This window comes from Oncorhynchus keta, chromosome 22, assembly GCF_023373465.1.
Source record: "Oncorhynchus keta strain PuntledgeMale-10-30-2019 chromosome 22, Oket_V2, whole genome shotgun sequence".
NCBI lineage: Eukaryota > Metazoa > Chordata > Actinopteri > Salmoniformes > Salmonidae > Oncorhynchus > Oncorhynchus keta.
This window is the reverse complement of record NC_068442.1, coordinates 43,229,821-43,248,557: the sequence shown is the minus strand read 5'-3', so window position 1 is coordinate 43,248,557 and position 18,737 is coordinate 43,229,821. Positions and strand designations below refer to the sequence as shown.

General features: G+C 42.8%; 1 protein-coding gene across 1 annotated transcript in view; it reads right to left on the bottom strand.

The window, feature by feature from the left end:
- The window catches only part of LOC118400677 (growth hormone-releasing hormone receptor-like), a 41,235-nt gene extending 26,700 nt beyond the window's left edge, over positions 1 to 14,535 (bottom strand). Inside the window, exons 1-9 of the mRNA XM_052475809.1 lie at positions 14,521 to 14,535; positions 13,980 to 14,088; positions 11,536 to 11,649; positions 11,347 to 11,438; positions 9,255 to 9,352; positions 5,878 to 6,010; positions 5,548 to 5,701; positions 4,592 to 4,652; positions 1,276 to 1,345 (exon numbers count right to left, since the gene is read on the bottom strand). Coding sequence (XP_052331769.1) covers positions 1,276 to 1,345; positions 4,592 to 4,652; positions 5,548 to 5,701; positions 5,878 to 6,010; positions 9,255 to 9,352; positions 11,347 to 11,438; positions 11,536 to 11,649; positions 13,980 to 14,088; positions 14,521 to 14,535 — 846 coding nt within the window. The remainder of the gene's footprint in view (positions 1 to 1,275; positions 1,346 to 4,591; positions 4,653 to 5,547; positions 5,702 to 5,877; positions 6,011 to 9,254; positions 9,353 to 11,346; positions 11,439 to 11,535; positions 11,650 to 13,979; positions 14,089 to 14,520) is intronic.
- Between the last annotated feature and the right edge of the window lie 4,202 nt (positions 14,536 to 18,737).

Sequence of the window (18,737 nt, the reverse complement as noted above, 5' to 3'; positions counted from 1 at the left end):
GTCCGCAGGCCTTGTGTGTCCTATTCGGCCCGCAGGCCTTGTGTGTCCTATTCGGCCCACAGGCCTTGTGTGTCCTATTCGGTCCGCAGGCCTTGTGTGTCCTATTCGGCCCGCAGACCTTGTGTGTCCTATTCGGTCCGCAGGCCTTGTGTGTCCTATTCGGCCCGCAGGCCTTGTGTGTCCTATTCGGCCCGCAGGCCTTGTGTGTCCTATTCGGTCCGCAGGCCTTGTGTGTCCTATTCGGCCCGCAGGCCTTGTGTGTCCTATTCGGCCCGCAGACCTTGTGTGTCCTATTCGGTCCGCAGGCCTTGTGTGTCCTATTCGACCCGCAGGCCTTGTGTGTCCTATTCGGCCCGCAGGCCTTGTGTGTCCTATTCGGCCCACAGACCTTGTGTGTCCTATTCGGTCCGCAGGCCTTGTGTGTCCTATTCGGCCCGCAGGCCTTGTGTGTCCTATTCGGTCCGCAGGCCTTGTGTGTCCTATTCGGCCCACAGGCCTTGTGTGTCCTATTCGGCCCGCAGGCCTTGTGTGTCCTATTCGGCCCGCAGGCCTTGTGTGTCCTATTCGGCCCGCAGACCTTGTGTGTCCTATTCGGCCCGCAGGCCTTGTGTGTCCTATTCGACCCGCAGGCCTTGTGTGTCCTATTCGGCCCGCAGGCCTTGTGTGTCCTATTCGACCCGCAGGCCTTGTGTGTGCGCTAGCCTATTAGCCACGTTATGACTGACTTGTGATCATTTCCCTTGCTAGTTTGATTATGTTGAAGTTCCCAGCCTTTAGTTACATTTGTCCGTTTCTGTTCAAAATATTGAGTCATTGAAACTGAACCAGTGCATCCTGAATGGAGACAGCAGACAATGTACCAGGCCAGCTGTGATTTACAACCTGATATTTTGAGGACTACAAAGAAATGTATTGATGAATGATATTAATTATGCATTGAACTGCATCCATCTATTCTGCCAACAATGTCTTACTGTACGTCATGGAATTTGTGAAATATAACCTATTTTTATAACCTCTTAAAGTTGGTTTTGAGGCATAAACTGGGAATTATATATTTTTGACTGATATTATGATTGTTTGTTTGTTTAATATCTGCAAAGTAGTTAATGCTTTAAGTTCCACTTTAAATAATGTGTACTCTAGAATGCCCTTCAAGCTAGTCAGAAAGGAGTATTGAACAATGCCATGATATAAATGGCCTATAATGAGTAAGTATCTCCCTTTAAAATATGACACATTGTGTATGACTGCACCCCTGTAGGGTCTACTCACCCCGATAGAAACAACAATTGGCCCTTTTACGATCCACCAATAGGGGGAGTCCTCATTGATGTCCCAGCATCTATAGGAGGAGATGCGAACGACCGGTCAGACAGAACTCTCTGGTGGGAGTAAGAGTCACTAGAGTCTTTCTCAGTGATTATTATAGTTCCATGTAAACACTGACAGTACAACCCTACTGAGAATAGTGAGTAGCACATTTTCCAGAGGAAAGAAAATGGCTTCAATTGAGGACAGGATCCGATTTGGGTTATCAGGTATACAGTGCATTCGGAAAGTATTCAGATCCCTTGACTTTTTCCACATTTTGTTACATTATAGCCTTATTCTAAAAGGTATTACATATATTTTTCACCCTCATAAATCTACACACAATACAATACCCCATAATGACCAAGCAAAAACAGATGTAGACATTTTTGCAAATGTATTAAAAATAAACTTGACATTTACATAAGTATTCAGACCCTTTACACAGTACTTTGTTGAAGCACCTTTGTTAGCAATTACAGCCTCGAGTCTTCTTGGGTATGACGCTAAAAGCTTGGCACACCTGTATCTGAAGACTTTCTACCATACTTCTCTGCAGATCCTCTCCAGCTCTGTCAGGTTAGATAGGGAGCGTTGCTGCACAGCTATTTACAGGTTTCTCCAGAGATCCGGTTCAAGTCTGGCCACTGGCTGAGACACTCAGGGACATTCAGAGACTTGTCCCGAAGCCAGTCCTGCATTGTCTTGGCTGTGTGCTTAGGGTTGTTGTCCTGTTGGAAGGTGAACCTTTGCCCCAAGTGGGCTGTCATGTGTCTTTTACTGTGGAGTGGCTCCCGTCTGGCAACTCTACCATAAAGGCCTGATTGGTGGAGTGCTGAAGAGATGGTTGTCCTTCTGCAAGGTTCTCCCATCTCCACAGAGGAACTCTGAAGCTCTGTCAGAGTGACCATTGGGTTCTTGGTCACACCAAGGCCCTTCTCCCCCGATTGCTCAGTTTACCCGGGTCGCCAGCTCTAGGAAGAGTCTTTGTGGTTCCAAACTTCTTCCATTTAAGAATGATGAAGGCCACTGTGTTTTTGGGGACCTTCAATGCTGCAGAAATACTTTGGTACACCTACCCAGATCTGGTAGGGGTACCAACACAATCCTGTCTCTGAGCTCTTAATTGGAGGTGGACTCCAATTAAGTTGTAAAAACATTGCAAGGATGATTAATGGAAACAGGATGCACCTGAGCTCAATTTCAATTCTCATTGCAAAGGGTATGAATACTAACAGTATGTAACCTCAGCAAAAAAAGAAACTTCCTCTCACTGTCAACTGCGTTTATTTTCAGCAAACTGAACATGTGTAAATGTTTGTATAATCATAACAAGATTCAACAACTGAAACATAAACTGAACAAGTTCCACAGACATGTGACTATGTGAATAATGTGTCCCTTAACAAAGGGTGGGGGGTCAAAATAAATCAAAAGTAACAGTCAGTATCTGGTGTGGCCACCAGCTGCATTAAGTACTGCAGTGCATCTCCTCCTCATGGCCTGAACCAGATTTGCCCGTTCTTGCTGTGAGATGTTACCTCACTCTTCCACCAAGGCACCTGCAAGTTCCCGGACATTTCTGGGGGGAATGGCCCTTGCCCTCACCCTTCAATTCAACAGGTCCCAGGTCCCAGTGCTCAACGGGATTGAGATCCGGGCTCCTCGCTGGCCATAGCAGAACACTGACATTCCTGTCTTGCAGGAAATCACTCACTGAACGAGCAGTATGGCTGGTGGCATTGTCATGTTGGAGGGTCATGTCAGGATGGGCCTGCAGGAAGGGTACCACATGAGGGAGGAGGATATCTTCGCTGTAAAGCACAGCGTTGAGATTGCCTGCCATGACAATAAGCTCAGTCCGATGATGCTGTGACACACCGCCCCAGACCATGACGGACCCTCCACCACCAAATCGATCCCACTCCAGAGTACAGGCCTTGGTGTAACGCATATTCTTTCAACGATAAACGCGAATCCGACTATCACCCCTGGTGAGACAAAACCGCAACTCGTCAGTGAAGAGCACTTTTTGCCAGTGCTGCCTGGTCCAGCGACGGTGGGTTTGTGTCCATAGGTGACGTTGTTGCCAGTGATGTCTGGTGAGGACCTGCCTTACAACAGGCCTACAAGCCCTCAGTCCAGCCTCTCTCAGCCTATTGCAGACAGTCTGAGCACTGATTCAGGGATTGTGCCTTCCTGGTGTAACTCAGGCAGTTGTTGCCATTTTCTCCCTGTCCCGCAGGTGTGATGTTTGGATGTACCAATCCTGTGTAGGTGTTTACACGTGGTCTGTCACTGCTAGGATGATCAGCTGTCCGTCCTGTTTCCATATAGCGCTGTCTTAGGCATCCCACAGTACGGACATTGCAATTTATTGCTTTGGCCACATCTGCAGTCCCCATGTCTCCTTGCAGAATGTCTTAGGTATGTTCTTGCAGATGAGCAGGGATCTTGGTGTTTTTCAGTGTCAGTAGAAAGGCCTCTTTAGTGTCCTAAGTTTTCATAACTGTGACCTTAATTGCCTACCGTCTGTAAGCTGTTAGTGTCTTAACGACCGTTCCACAGGTGCATGTTCATGAATTGTTTATGGTTCATTGGACAAGCATGGGAAACAGTGTTTAAACCCTTCACAATGAATTTTTACGTATTATCTTTGAAAGACAGGGTCCTGAAAAAGGGACGTTCATTTTTTTGCTGAGTTTAGATTTTTTTTTTTTTTTTTTTTTTGTAACCTGTGTCACACCCTGACCTTAGAGAGCTTTTTATGTCTCTATTTTGGTTTGGTCAGGGTGTGATTTGGGTGGGCATTCTATGTTCTTTTTTCTATGTTTTGTATTTCTTTGTTTTGGCCGGGTATGGTTCTCCATCAGGAACAGTTGACTATCGTTGTCTCTGATTGGGAACCATACTTAGGTAGCTTTTTCCCATCGAGGTTTTGTGGGTAGTTGTTTTCTGTTTAGTGTTTTGCACCTGACAGGACTGTTTCGGTTTCGTTTATTCACTTTGTCATTTTTGTTTCAGTGTTCTGTTTAATAAAAAGTCATGAACACTTACCACGCTGCGCTTTGGTCCGATTCCTCCTCTTCAGAAGACGACACCCGTTACAACCTGTTTTTGCTTTGTCCTTATGGGGTATTTATTGTGTGTAGTTTGAGGAAAATAAATCATTTTTATCAATTTTAGAATAAGGTTGTAATGTAAAAATGTGAAGGGGTCTGAATACTTTCCAAATGCACTATACAGTACTGTGAGAGAATGACAGAGTAATACTCACTCAGTATCCTCAAAATACACCCTGGATCCAATCCATATGACTGTGAAGATGATGGGTACACCTAAAAAATGAAGGCCAAGAATCAACTTGAAAAGGAAACATGTTCATGTGTGTTAATGTAATGAGTGGAGGCAAATGTAAACGTTTGTGAAGATGGAATGTGCTGTTTGGCTGAACATGAGTGACATATAGTAATTATAGAAAATAAGATGTACATTTTGGACTAGACGGTGGGATGTAACAATTATATGCTGAGATGTAGCACTTACTGAGTCATTATGGAGAACATAGAACTAAGTACTACTTGCAGTAGCTGGACAGGTTTTACTAGAACTTCTCGGTAACCTACTCCCCATTCTGCTTCAGTTAAATACACCTGAATGTCTAAGGACCAAGCATTGAAATGGTAAAAGTAATGTATTTAAGCATTTCATTAACTGAGTGGGAAACACCTACTGTTCACATCTCAGCAGAATGTGCATCATGATCCGATTGCGGGAGAAATGGTGGCAGAACTATTCATTATCAATCTCTTGATTCATATGCATATCAAGGAGGCACCTCGTCGAAGAAAAAAGATGTATCTCAGATGATTAATAACTGTAATAAGCATGCAGCACTAAACAGCATGGGGGGATATTATTCAACTCTTAATCCAATCCAAAATACCAGTGAGATTTGCCACAGGCCACTAAGTTTAACTTAGATTGTTCCATAATGAAGGTTTACTCATATCTAGAGAGTTATTTGTGCCATTTAAAAATAGTAAGCAAGTGATGTTTTGTTTTGCACAGTTTGAGTTCATTTGAATTCATTCTAAAAGCGCATAGTGGAATGGACATCAAACAGGATTTGATTAGTGACACACCACGAACCCAAGCCACATAAACAAATGGCTCTTAAATGAACTAAAGGAATTACTACAGACAGACAGGGGCGAGGTGGATAGTGCTTACCCCAGCCCAGCAGGCCAAAGCCCCAGAGGCAACGACGGTAGTGGTGGAAGGAGGAGAGGAGCAGTGAGTTGAGGTAGAGGGCCTCAACCAGGAGCCAGAAGAAGTTAGTCATGACACAGTAGTGACAGAAGGCCACTGATGCCTTACAGGCTGCCTGGAGAGAGGGGAAAACCAGGGAAGAGATCATTGAGAAAGACAATCAGAGAGAGAGAGAGGGCATGGGAAGGAAGATTGAGAAAGAGAGGTAACGTGGAAGGTGCAGTGGTTGATTTACGGTGGACAGGGTGCATTGGTTGATTTATGGATAACAGGGTGCAGTGGTTGGCTTACGGTGGAGAGGGTGCAGTGGTTGGTGTCGTCGCTGGCGAATAGTGTGGCGTCCTTGATGAACACAGCCACCGACTTTAGCATGAAGGTGACAAACAGCTGGATGTGAATATAGTTCCTTGCACAGTGAAGCCTCCTGGGAAGAACCACAGAACACGGTCAGGACCAAGGACCGCAGGTTAAACACAAAGCAGGGTCAGGACCAAGGACCACAGGTTAAACACAAAGCACAGTCAGGACCAAGGACCACAGGGCAAACACAAAGCACGGTCAGGACCAAGGACCACAGGGCAAACACAAAGCACGGTCAGGACCAAGGACCACAGGTTAAACACAAAGCACGGTCAGGACCAAGGACCACAGGGCAAACACAAAGCACGGTCAGGACCAAGGACCACACACCATCAGGACAATCTTCAACTTAAGCCTACTAGAAAGTGTGTGCCCTCAGGCCTGGAGGGAAGCAAAAGTTATTCCCCTACCTAAGAATAGTAAAAGCCTCCTTTACTGGCTCAAATAGCCGACCAATCAGCCTGTTACCAACCCTTAGTAAAAATTGTATTTGACCAGGTAAAATGCTATTTTACAGTAAAGAAATTGACAAGACATTCAGCACACTTATAGGGAAGGACATCCAACAAGAACAGCATGTACACAAATGACTGATGATTGGCTGAGAGAAATTGATTATAAAAAAATTGTGGGGGCTGTTTTGTTAGACTTCAGTGCGGCTTTTGACATTATAGATCATAGTCTGTTGCTGGAGAAACGTATGTATTATGGCTTTAGACCCCCTGCTATAATGTAGATAAAGAGTTACCTGTCTAACAGAACACAGAGGGTGTTCTTTAATGGAAGCCTCTCATCCAGGTAGAATCAGGGATTCCCCAGGGCAGCTGTCTTTTTGAAACTTTACTAACGACATGCCACTTTCTTTGAGTAAAGCCAGTGTGTATATATGCGGATGACTCAACGCTATACACATCTACTGTACCACAAGTGACTGAAATGACAGCAACACTTAACAGAGAGCTGCAGTAAGTTTCAGAATGCATGGCAAGGAATAAGTTAGTCTTAAATATTTCAAGAACTAAAAGCATTGTATTTGGCACATCATTCACTAAATAATATGGAAATTGAGCAAGTTGAGGTGACTAAACTGCTTGGAGTAACCCTGGATTGTAAACTGTCATGGTCAAAGCATATTGATACAACAGCAGCTAAGATGGGGAGAAGTCTTTCTATAATAAAGCGCTACTCTACCTTCTTAACAGCACTATCAACAAGGTGGGTCCTACAGGCCCTAGTTTTGTCGCACCTTGACTACTGTTCAGTCATGGGGTCAGGTGCCACAAAGAGGTGCCATTGCAAATGGCTCAGAACAGGGCAGCACAGCTGGCACTTGGATGAACACAGAGAGCTAACATGAATAATATGCATGTCAATCTCTCCTGGTTCAAAGTGGAGGAGAGATTGACTTCATCACTACTTGTATTTGTGAGAGGTATTGACATGTTGAATGCACTGAGTTGTCTGTTTGAACTACTGGCGCACAGCCTGGACACCCATCCATACCCCACAAGACATGCCACAAGAGGCCTCTTCACAGTCCCCAAGTCCAGAAGACTATGGGAGGCCCACAGTACTACAGAGCCATGACTACATGGAACTCTATTCCAATCAAGTAACTCATGCCAGCAGTAAAATTAGATTTAAAAAACAGATAAATATACACCTTATGGAACAGTGGGGACTGTGAAGCAACACAAACATAGAAACATGCATACAAACACATGATAACATACACACTATACACACATGGATTTTGTGTTGTAGATATGTGGTAGTAGAGTGGAGGCCTGAGGGCACACATTTATGTTGTGAAATCTGTAATGATTTTATATTTAACCTTTATTTAACTGTTAAGATCAAATTCTTATTTACAATGATGGCCTACCCTAGCCAAACCCGGACGACGCTGGGCCAATTGTGCGCCGCCCTATGGGATTCACAATCACAGCCGGATGTGATAAAGCCTGGATCCGAACCAGGGACTGTAGTGATGCTTCTTGCACTGAGATGCAGTGCCTTGGACCGCTGCGCCACTCGGAGCATGTATTGTAATGTTTTTAAAATGTATAACTGCCTTAATTTTGCTGGACCCCAGGAAGAGTTGCTGCTGCCTTGGCAACTGCTAATGGGAAACAGCTAATCCATAATAAATACAAATACAAAAGGACTACACACACACACACACACACACACACACACACACACACACACACACACACACACACACACACACACACACACACACACACACACACACACACACACACACACACACACACACACACACAACCCTGTCAGGACAACAGATTACACACACAACACCATCAGGACAAAGAACACACACCCACAACACCGTCAGGACAGAGGACACACACACAAAACATTGTTAGGACAACGGACCACACACACACACACACACACACACACACACACACAAAACACTGTCAGGACGAAGGACCACACTTCTCAACCAACAATTGAAAGACATTAAAATGAGGTCAAGGAGAATAGTACAACAATAGGGGAGCCTCAGGTTTAGAAACAATAATGTGTTGAGAAGAGTCCCCTAATCAAGATGGTCCTGGGGCTCTGTTCACAAACACACCCCACAGAGCCCCAGGACAACAACACAAAATCATGAGAAAACAAAAAAATCTGAACTTGACACATTGGAAAGAAATAACAAAACACAGAGCAAACTAGAATGCTATTTGGCCCTAAACAGAGAGTACACAGTGGCAGAATATCTGACTTGTTGCCACAAGAAAAGGGCAACCAGTGAAGAACAAACACCATTGTAGATACAACCCATATTTATGCTTATTTATTTTCCACTGTGTTCTTTAACCATTTGTACATCATTACAACACTGTATGTATATATATATATATATGACATTTGTAATGTCTTTATTGTTTTGAAACTTCTGTATGTGTATTTATTTATTTTCCCTTTTGTACTTTAACTATTTGCACATAATATGACATTTGAATGTCTTTATTCTTTTGGAAGTGTAATTTTTACTGTTAATTGTTTATTTCACTTTTGTTTATCTACTTCACTTGCTCTGGCAATGTTAACATATGTTTCCCATGCCAATAAAGCCCTTAAATTGAAATTGAATTGACAGAGAGAAAGAGAGAGAGATAGAGAGATAGAGTGCGTGCTGGCCTTAGCAGGTGTTTGTTACTGAGATCATAAATTATACCACTCGGCTTTAGTATGCCCCCCAATTCTAGCCATTATTTTTCTTCACCCAACAACAACCTCAAAACAATCTCCTGTTGTGACCTTTGACCGCCTCCTACCTGAAGAGCAATAGGATCACCACGGCGATGAAGAGGAAGACCAGGGAGGTGCCGTAGCCGATGGTGTAGATCAGCTTGACAGTGGCAAAGTAGGAATCCTGCATAGGTTTCACATAGAGATCAGAACCCATATTCAGGCTCAGAGTAGTGGAACTGATCTAAGATCAGCTTCACCGTGTCCATATACTTTTGTTCATTATGATCTAAAAACAAACCGATCTTATATCGGCACTCCCACTTGACACCAGGACCTGTACTAATGAAGCCTCTCAGAGTACGGGTGCTCATTTAGGATCAGTTCTCTATTTTAGATCATAATAAGTACAATTATATGAACAGGGGGACCTGATCCTAGATCAGCTTTGAGGCTCTGGGGTAATTCCATGTCATTTCAGCAAGCCATGACACCCACTCAGATTATTCTGAAATCGTTTCTGTAGTTAGAAACAGATAAGATAATCATTCCTGAAACACTATCCAGAGTAGTGATGCTGGACGGGCGGGCAGGTGCAGGCAGTGATCGGTTGAATGCATTTAGTTTTACTTATATTTAAGAGCAGGGGGTCACTGCTGAGTCACTGGCTTGCTATAGTGCTCTCCCATGCCGTCCCTAGGAGGGGTGCATCAAGTCTTGACAGGAGTCAAGTCACTGACGTTACACCCCCCCAAAGAGTTAGTCTGTTTTATCTGGTGAAATTTTCCTGCCTGATCTGGTTTCTTGTGTGATCTTAAGCATGCTTCCTCTAATTCTTCCATCTCTCTCTTCGCTCGCAGAGGACCTAGGCCCTAGGACCATGCCTCAGGACAACCTGGCCTGACAACTCCTGACTGTCCCCTTCCCCAGTCGACCTTTCTGCTGTTCTGCCTGCTGCTATGGAACCGGACCTGTTCACCGGACCTGTTCACCGGACCTGTTCACCGGACCTGTTCTCCGGACCTGTTCACCGGACCTGCTACTTTATCCCGGAACTGATGTTTTAACCCTCCATCTCTCTCTGCCACATCTGCTGTCTCGACCTCTGAATGCTCGGCTATGAAAAGCCAACTGACATTTACTCCTGAGGTGCTGACCTATTACACCCTCTATAACCACTGTAATTATTATTTGACACTGCTGGTCATCTAGGAACGTTTGAACATCTTGAGGAACAGTCTAGTCTTAATTTACATGTACTCTTTTAATCTCCACAGGCACAGCGAGGTTCCTGCTTTCTAGTTTTTTTTCCCTTGCCACCGTGCATCTACTGTATCTGCATTGCTTGCTCTTTGTGCTTTTAGGCTAGGTTTACCTATAAGCACTTTGTGACAACTGTTGATGTAAGAAGGGCTTTTTAAATACATTTGATTGATTGAAAGTATTATGGAGCTGTTGCTTAGAGTATTGATACTTCAACCTTTGTAATGCACTCCCTTTGAACATGGTGATTTTCATCCCCCCTGTTCAGAGAAATTAGCCATTGAAGTCACTTGCAATCTTTACCATAAATGAGTGTGGAAGTACCAAGTGTTTCCCACTAGATGTCGCTGTTCCTGCTACTGCCACCACACCATTTTATTTATTTTTCTGGTCTCTTGTGTTTTATAAAATTGTCTTTGCAACTTTGGGTAGAAAACCAATTGCTTTTGCTCATGATGATAATATCAGTCCCATGACTTGAATGAGATTTCCAACTATAGTTTTTTTTCACAACTGCCACCAGTTTGGCCCCAAAACATTTACAACATTGACATATTAAACACCATACTATTTATTTCACTATGAAACCCTGAAAACCAATGGTGTTCACTACATTGATGGTTTATATTTAGGATAATGTTTACAGCTTTATCATGGTATTTTACATTTTTAAATAATCTTATTTGATGTTATATGTATTTTACATGTGATGGGGCCACACAGAGGGCCAGAGATAATTACAGACTCTTGTAATAATTTTGTAATAAATACCAAAAAAGGCCACTAGATGTCATCGATAAATTCATATATTCCTTGAAAGTTACCAAAATTCTGGTTGTTTACTGGTAAATTTCCAGTAATATACTCTCCCTTCGCAACCCTACCCCTGAACCTTATCTCTAAACTCTCTTTCACCTCTGGAATGGGAACGTCGTCGCCCACACTACAGGCTGTGTGGTACGGGGGGAAGGGTCGCGACCATCTGATGCTGGTGCAGTTTCTGCTGACTGACCCTGCTGAGGTAGAGGCCAAAGGTTATACAGTACTGTCACATACACATAAGTACATCTCCACCCACTATGTGAACTGATACACAAATGTCACCTGCACCTGTGTTATTCCCCCAAAAAGAGAAGACAGCAGGACAGGTTGTGTTGATCATCTCCCCAACTGCAGCATATGGCCAGCACACCACAGAGTCCCAGAACGGTAGACAACCTTCCAGAGAGAGAGAGAGAGAGAGAGAGAGAGAGAGAGAGAGAGAGAGAGGGAGATGATGTCTAGTCTACAGTACATTCATTCATAAAGCTACTAATAACACAAAAACAATTAGACGTTTTCATATTTTTATTGAACACACCATGAAAACATTCACAGTGCAGGGTGGAAAAAGTATGTGAACCCTTGGAGGTGTTGGATGCAATGTGGTTGATACTTGCACTGGCCATCGGATAGGGGTGGAGTGATGGTGAAGACGATGCCAAATGTTAGATTTTTTGGGTTGACCCTCCTTTGGCAGCAATAACCTCAACCAAACATTTCTGTAGTTGCGGATCAGACCTGCACAACGGTCAGGAGGAATTTTGGACCATTCCTCTTTACAAAACTGTTTCAGTTCAGCAATATTCTTGGGACGTCTGGTGTGAACGTCCTCTATTGAGGTCATGCCACAGCATCTCAATCGGGTTGAGGTCAGGACTCTGACTGGGCCACTCCAGAAGGCGTATTTTATTCTGTTGAAGCCATTCTGTTGTTGATTTACTTCTGTGTTTTAGGTTGTTGTCCTGTTGCATCACTCAACTTCTGTTGAGCTTCAATTGGCAGACAGATAGCCTAACATTCTCCTGCAAAATGTCTTGATAAACTTGGGAATTAATTTCTCTGTCGATGATAGCAAGCTGTCCAGGCCCTGAGGCAGCCCCAAACCCTGATGCTCCCTCCACCATACTTTACAGTTGGATGAGGTTTTGATGTTTGGTGTGCTGTGCCCTTTTTTCTCCTTACATAGTGTTGTGAGTTCCTTCCAAACAACTCAACTGTAGTTTCATCTGTCCAGAGAATATTTTTCCAGTAGCGCTGTGGAACATCCAGGTGCACTTATACAAACTTCAGAAGTGCAGCAATGTTTTTATTGGACAGCAGTGGCTTCTTCCATGGTGTCCTCCCATAGAACACCATTTTTGTTTAGTGTTTTACGTATCGTAGACTCGTCAACAGAGATGTTAGCATGTTCCAGAGATTTCTGTTAGTCTAGGATTCATCTTAACCTCATTGAGCATTCTGCGCTGTGCCACTCAAGGACATTCAGAGACCTGTCCCGAAGCCACTCCGGCCTTGTCTTGGCTGTGTGCTTATTGTCGTTGTCCTCATTGAAGGTGAACCTTCACCCCAGTCTGAGGTCCTGAGCGCTCTGGAGCAGGTTTTCATCAAGGATCTCTTTGCTCTATTAATCTTTCCCTGACAGTCCCTGCCGCTGAAAAACATCCCCACATCCCCCATGCTACCACCACCATGCTTAACCATAGGGATGGTGCCAGGTTTCCTCCAGACATGATGCTTGGCATTCAGGCCAAAGAGTTCAATCTTGATTCCATCAGCCCAGAGAATCTTGTTTCTCATGGTCTGGAGACCTTTAGGTGACTTTTGGCAAACTCCAAGCGGGCTGTCATGTGCCTTTTACTGAGGAGTGGCTTCTGTCTGGCCACTCTACCATAAAGGCCTGATTGGTGGTGTGCTGCAGATATGATTGTCCTTCTGGAAGGTTCTCCCATCGCCAAAGACGAACTCTGAATCTCTGTCAGATTGACCATTGGGTTCTTGGTCACTTCGACCTCATGGCTTGGTTTTTGCGCTGACATGCACCGTCAATTGTGGGACCTTATATAGACAGGTGTGTGCCTTTCCAAATCATGTCCAAACAATTGAATTTACCACAGGTGGACTCCAAGTTGTAGAAAAATCTCAAGGATGATCAATGGAAACATGATGCATCTGAGCTCAACTTCGAGTCTCATAGCAAAGGGTCTGAATTGTTATGTAAATCATGTATTTCTGTTTTTTTTTATTTTTATACATTTGCAAAAACCTGTTTTTCTATTTATCATTGTGGGGTATTGTGTGTAGATTGATGATGGGGGGGGGAAAGTATTTTAATCCATTTTATAATAAGGCTGTAATGTAACAAAATGTGAAAAAATGGAAGGGGTCTGAATACTTTATGAATGCACTGTATATAGACCTTAAATGGATAGCTCACCTCAACTATGCACTGTATATAGGCCTTAAAGGGATAGTTCACCTCAACCATGCACTGTAGCTGCTCTCTTTTGACATTTTATAATAGACTTACTACTTTTACACTAGAATTGTTTTGGAATCTGCTCTTTCAACAAACTATTGTCTATAAACCATTTATTCAATGCCAGACGCTCATGTTTACATGTGAACATACTATATATCATATTATGACTGACTATTCATTGAGATGAGCAGTAAACTGGAGAGTGAGAAAATGTAATGGCTCATTCTAAGACGATAGTCACGGATACCTAGTGTACTGTGGTTGTTGTCATGCTCTGCGATGTATTGAAGACAATGCCGCTCCTCTCTCTCCAGCTGTAATATATACTCGCAGTCTGGGTGCAGACTGGACAGATCCTGGCGAGAGAGATGGGTCGGGGAGAGAAAGAGAAACAGAAAGTGAGGCAAATATTGAACCAAAAGTTGAAACCATAGAAAAAAAACAATTATTCTTCTCTTAAGTGTATGGAAGAACACTCACGTCTCCCTCCAGAAACCCACCTGAATGGCGATTGAAGAAAGGAATGAATGTTATCTACCAGCTGAGATGTCTGCACATTTTATTATTCATTTTAAGTGCACCCAGATGAAATGACATTTTTGAAATTTGAAGGTGGCTATTCCCAAGGAAAAAAAGAACATAAAACACCTTGACATTGACAGAGTCTGTATCCCAAATGTCAGAGAAAGGAAAATGAACCAACAAGACCAACAGAACCCTGAACAGCTTCTATCCCCAAGCTATAAGACTGCTATAAATGGTTAGTTAAATAGTTGACCAATAGCTACCTGGACCATCTGCATTGGCCCTTTTGACTCATCACATAAGCTGCTGCTACTGTTTATTATCTATCCCATTTCCTAGTCACTTTACCTCTACCTATATGTACAGTTCAAGTCAGAAGTTTACATACACCTTAGCCAACTACATTTAGACTCAGTTTTTCCACAATTCCTGACATTTAATCCCAGTAAAAATTCCCTGTCTTAGGTCAGTTAGGATCACCACTTTATTTAAATAATGTAAAATGTCAGAATAATAGTAGAGATAATGATTTATTTCAGCTTTTATTTCTTTTATCACATTCCCAGTGGGACAGAAGTTTACATACATTCAATTAGTATTTGGTAGGATTGCTGGTGTAACTGAAACAGGTTTGTAGGCCTCCTTGCTCGCACATGCTTTTTCAGTTCTGCCCACAAAATTTCTATAGGTTTGAGGTCAGGGCTTTGTGATGGCCACTCCAATACCTTGACTTTGTTGTCCTTTAAGCCATTTTTCCACAACTTTGGAAGTATGCTTGGGGTCATTGTCCATTTGGAAGACCCATTTGCGACAAAGCTTTAACTTCCTGACTGATGTCTTGAGATGTTGCTTCAATATATCCACATAATTTTCATACCTCATGATGCCATCTATTTTGTGAAGTGTAGCAGTTCCTTCTGCAGCAAAGCAGTTCCTCCTGCAGCAAAGCACCCCGACAACATGACGATGTGCTTCACGGTTGGCATGGTGTTCTTCGGCGTGCAAGCCTCCCCCTTTTTCCTCCAAACATAATGATGGTCATTATGGCCAAACAGTTCTATTTTTGTTTCATCAGACCAGACGACATTTCTCCAAAAAGTACGATCTTTGTCCCCATGTGCAGTTGCAAACCGTAGTCTGGCTTTTTTAAGTCGGTTTTGGAGCAGTGGCTTCTTCCTTGCTGAGAGGTCTTTCAGGTTTTGTCGATATAGGACTGGTTTTATTGTGGATATAGATACTTTTGTACCTGTTTCCTCCACCATCTTCACAGGGTCCTTTGCTGTTGTTCTGGGATTGATTTGTACTTTTCGCACCAAAGTACTTTCATCTCTAGGAGACAGAACGCATCTCCTTCCTGAGCAGTATGACAGCTGCGTGGTCCCATGGTGTTTATACTATTGTTTGTACAGATGAACATGGTACCTTCAGGAGTTTGATAATTGCTCCCAAGGATGAACCAGACTTGTGAAGGTCTACAATTTGTTTTCCAAGGTCTTTTCTGATTTCTTTTGATTCTCCCCTGATGTCAAGCAAAGAGGCACCGAGGTTGAAGGTAGGCCTTGAAATACATACACAGGTACACCTCCAATTGACTCAAATTATGTCAATTAGCCTATCAGAAGCTTCTAAAGCCATTAATTCATTTTCTGGAATTTTCCAAGCTGTTTAAAGGCACAGTCAACTTAGCGTATGTAAACGTCTGACCCACTGGAATTGTGATGCAGTGAATTATAAGTGAAATAATGTCTGTAAACAATTGTTGGAAAAATTACTTGTCATGCACAAAGTAGATGTCCGAACCGACTTTCCAAAACTATAGTTTTTTAACAAGATATTTTTGGAGTGGTTGAAAAACGAGTTTTAATGACTCCAACCTAAGTGTATGTAAACTTCTGACCTCAACTGTACACGTCTACCTCAATTCCCTCGTACTATTGCACATCCACTAGGTATGTCACAGATCTAACAGATTTCCAAACCTGGATTGTGCAACATTTGCCTGTTTTTTTGTTTTTCTTTTATTCTTCAAGCTCTGTCAAACTGGTTGTTGATCATTGCTAGACAAACATTTTCAGGTCTTGACATATATTTTAAAGTATATTTAAGTCAAACTCGGCCACTCAGGAACATTCACTGTCTTCTTGGTAAGCAACTCCAGTGTAGATTTGGCCTTGTGTTTTAGGTTACTGAGACAGGCGAGAGGAAGGGCGAACGAGAGACATTAATTCATTGAGTTTTCTCTAAATGCCACATTCGTTTCAATTAGGGTCGCAGGTCATTGTCATGCCAAGTTGCCTGAAGTCAATATGTACATAGGCAAACCCTTAGAGCCCTTTAACTTAGGCCTAGACTGCTCTGAATTACTAAGTACCTGTACCTTGACATTAGATGCCGATTATGGATCTATCTACTATAGTTTATCTTTCCATCAATCTATCTGCCTATAACTACTGTACAGTCCTATACACCCAGTCATATACATCCAGTCCTATACACCCAGTCCTATACACCCAGTCCTATACACCCAGTCCTATACACCCAGTCCTATACACCCAGTCCTATACACCCAGTCCTATACACCCAGTCCTATACACCCAGTCCTATACACCCAGTCCTATACATCCAGTCCTATACACCCAGTCATATACATCCAGTCCTATACACCCAGTCCTATACACCCAGTCCTATACACCCAGTCCTATACATCCAGTCCTATACACCCAGTCCTATACACCCAGTCCTATACACCCAGTCCTATACACCCAGTCCTATACACCCAGTCATATACATCCAGTCCTATACACCCAGTCCTATACACCCAGTCCTATACACCCAGTCCTATACATCCAGTCCTATACACCCAGTCATATACATCCAGTCCTATACATCCAGTCCTATACACCCAGTCATATACATCCAGTCCTATACATCCAGTCATATACACCCAGTCATATACATCCAGTCCTATACACCCAGTCCTATACACCCAGTCCTATACACCCAGTCCTATACACCCAGTCCTATACACCCAGTCATATACATCCAGTCCTATACACCCAGTCATATACATCCAGTCCTATACACCCAGTCCTATACATCCAGTCCTATACACCCAGTCCTATACATCCAGTCCTATACACCCAGTCATATACATCCAGTCCTATACATCCAGTCCTATACACCCAGTCATATACATCCAGTCCTATACATCCAGTCATATACACCCAGTCATATACATCCAGTCCTATACATCCAGTCCTATACACCCAGTCCTATACAGCCAGTCCTATACACCCAGTCCTATACATCCAGTCCTATACAGCCAGTCCTATACACCCAGTCCTATACTTACAGTCCCTTTACCTACAGTCCCTTTACCTACAGTCCTTCTAAAAATAAATTGCGTTTTATAAAAGCATCTAAGATATACACATAAACTAGATGGTAATTTTCCATGAAGTAAAATTGTGTGACTTGTTTCAGCTCTTTAAAAAGTATTTGGACAAGATAGCCTGAATATGTGAAAGTTGGTTTGGTGACTAATTTGAACGGTTCAAGAGTTACTGTTGGTGTGTTATTTTATGCAAATGTTGATAAGAGTTTTATGAATTTCAAGTTAGGAAAGCCTGAATATTAAGCATCTGAGGCTCAGTTACACCTGCAGAGATGATTGTGTGGTGCCTGGATGATCAGATAAAGTAACCAGACATATGAAACCATTATCTTCTAGGTGGGAAGTATAATATATACAGTGCTCTTTACAAGGCTAAGCAGGTACGGGGAAAACATTTTCAAATCAAATCAAATCAAATTTTATTTGTCACATACACATGGTTAGCAGATGTTAATGCGAGTGTAGCGAAATGCTTGTGCTTCTATTTCCGACAATGCAGTGATAACCAACAAGGAATCTAACTAACAATTCCAAAACTACTGTCTTATACACAGTGTAAGGGGATAAAGAATATGTACATAAGGATATATGAATGAGTGATGGTACAGAGCAGCATACAGTAGATGGTATCGAGTACAGTATATACATATGAGATGAGTATGTAGACAAAGTAAACAAAGTGGCATAGTTAAAGTGGCTAGTGATACATGTATTACATAAGGATGCAGTCGATGATGTAGAGTACAGTATATACGTATGCATATGAGATGAATAATGTAGGGTAAGTAACATTATATAAGGTAGCATTGTTTAAAGTGGCTAGTGATATATTTACATCATTTCCCATCAATCCCATTATTAAAGTGGCTGGAGTTGGGTCAGTGTCAATGACAGTGTGTTGGCAGCAGCCACTCAATGTTAGTGGTGGCTGTTTAACAGTCTGATGGCCTTGAGATAGAAGCTGTTTTTCAGTCTCTCGGTCCCAGCTTTGATGCACCTGTACTGACCTCGCCTTCTGGATGATAGCGGGGTGAACAGGCAGTGGTTCGGGTGGTTGATGTCCTTGATGATCTTTATGGCCTTCCT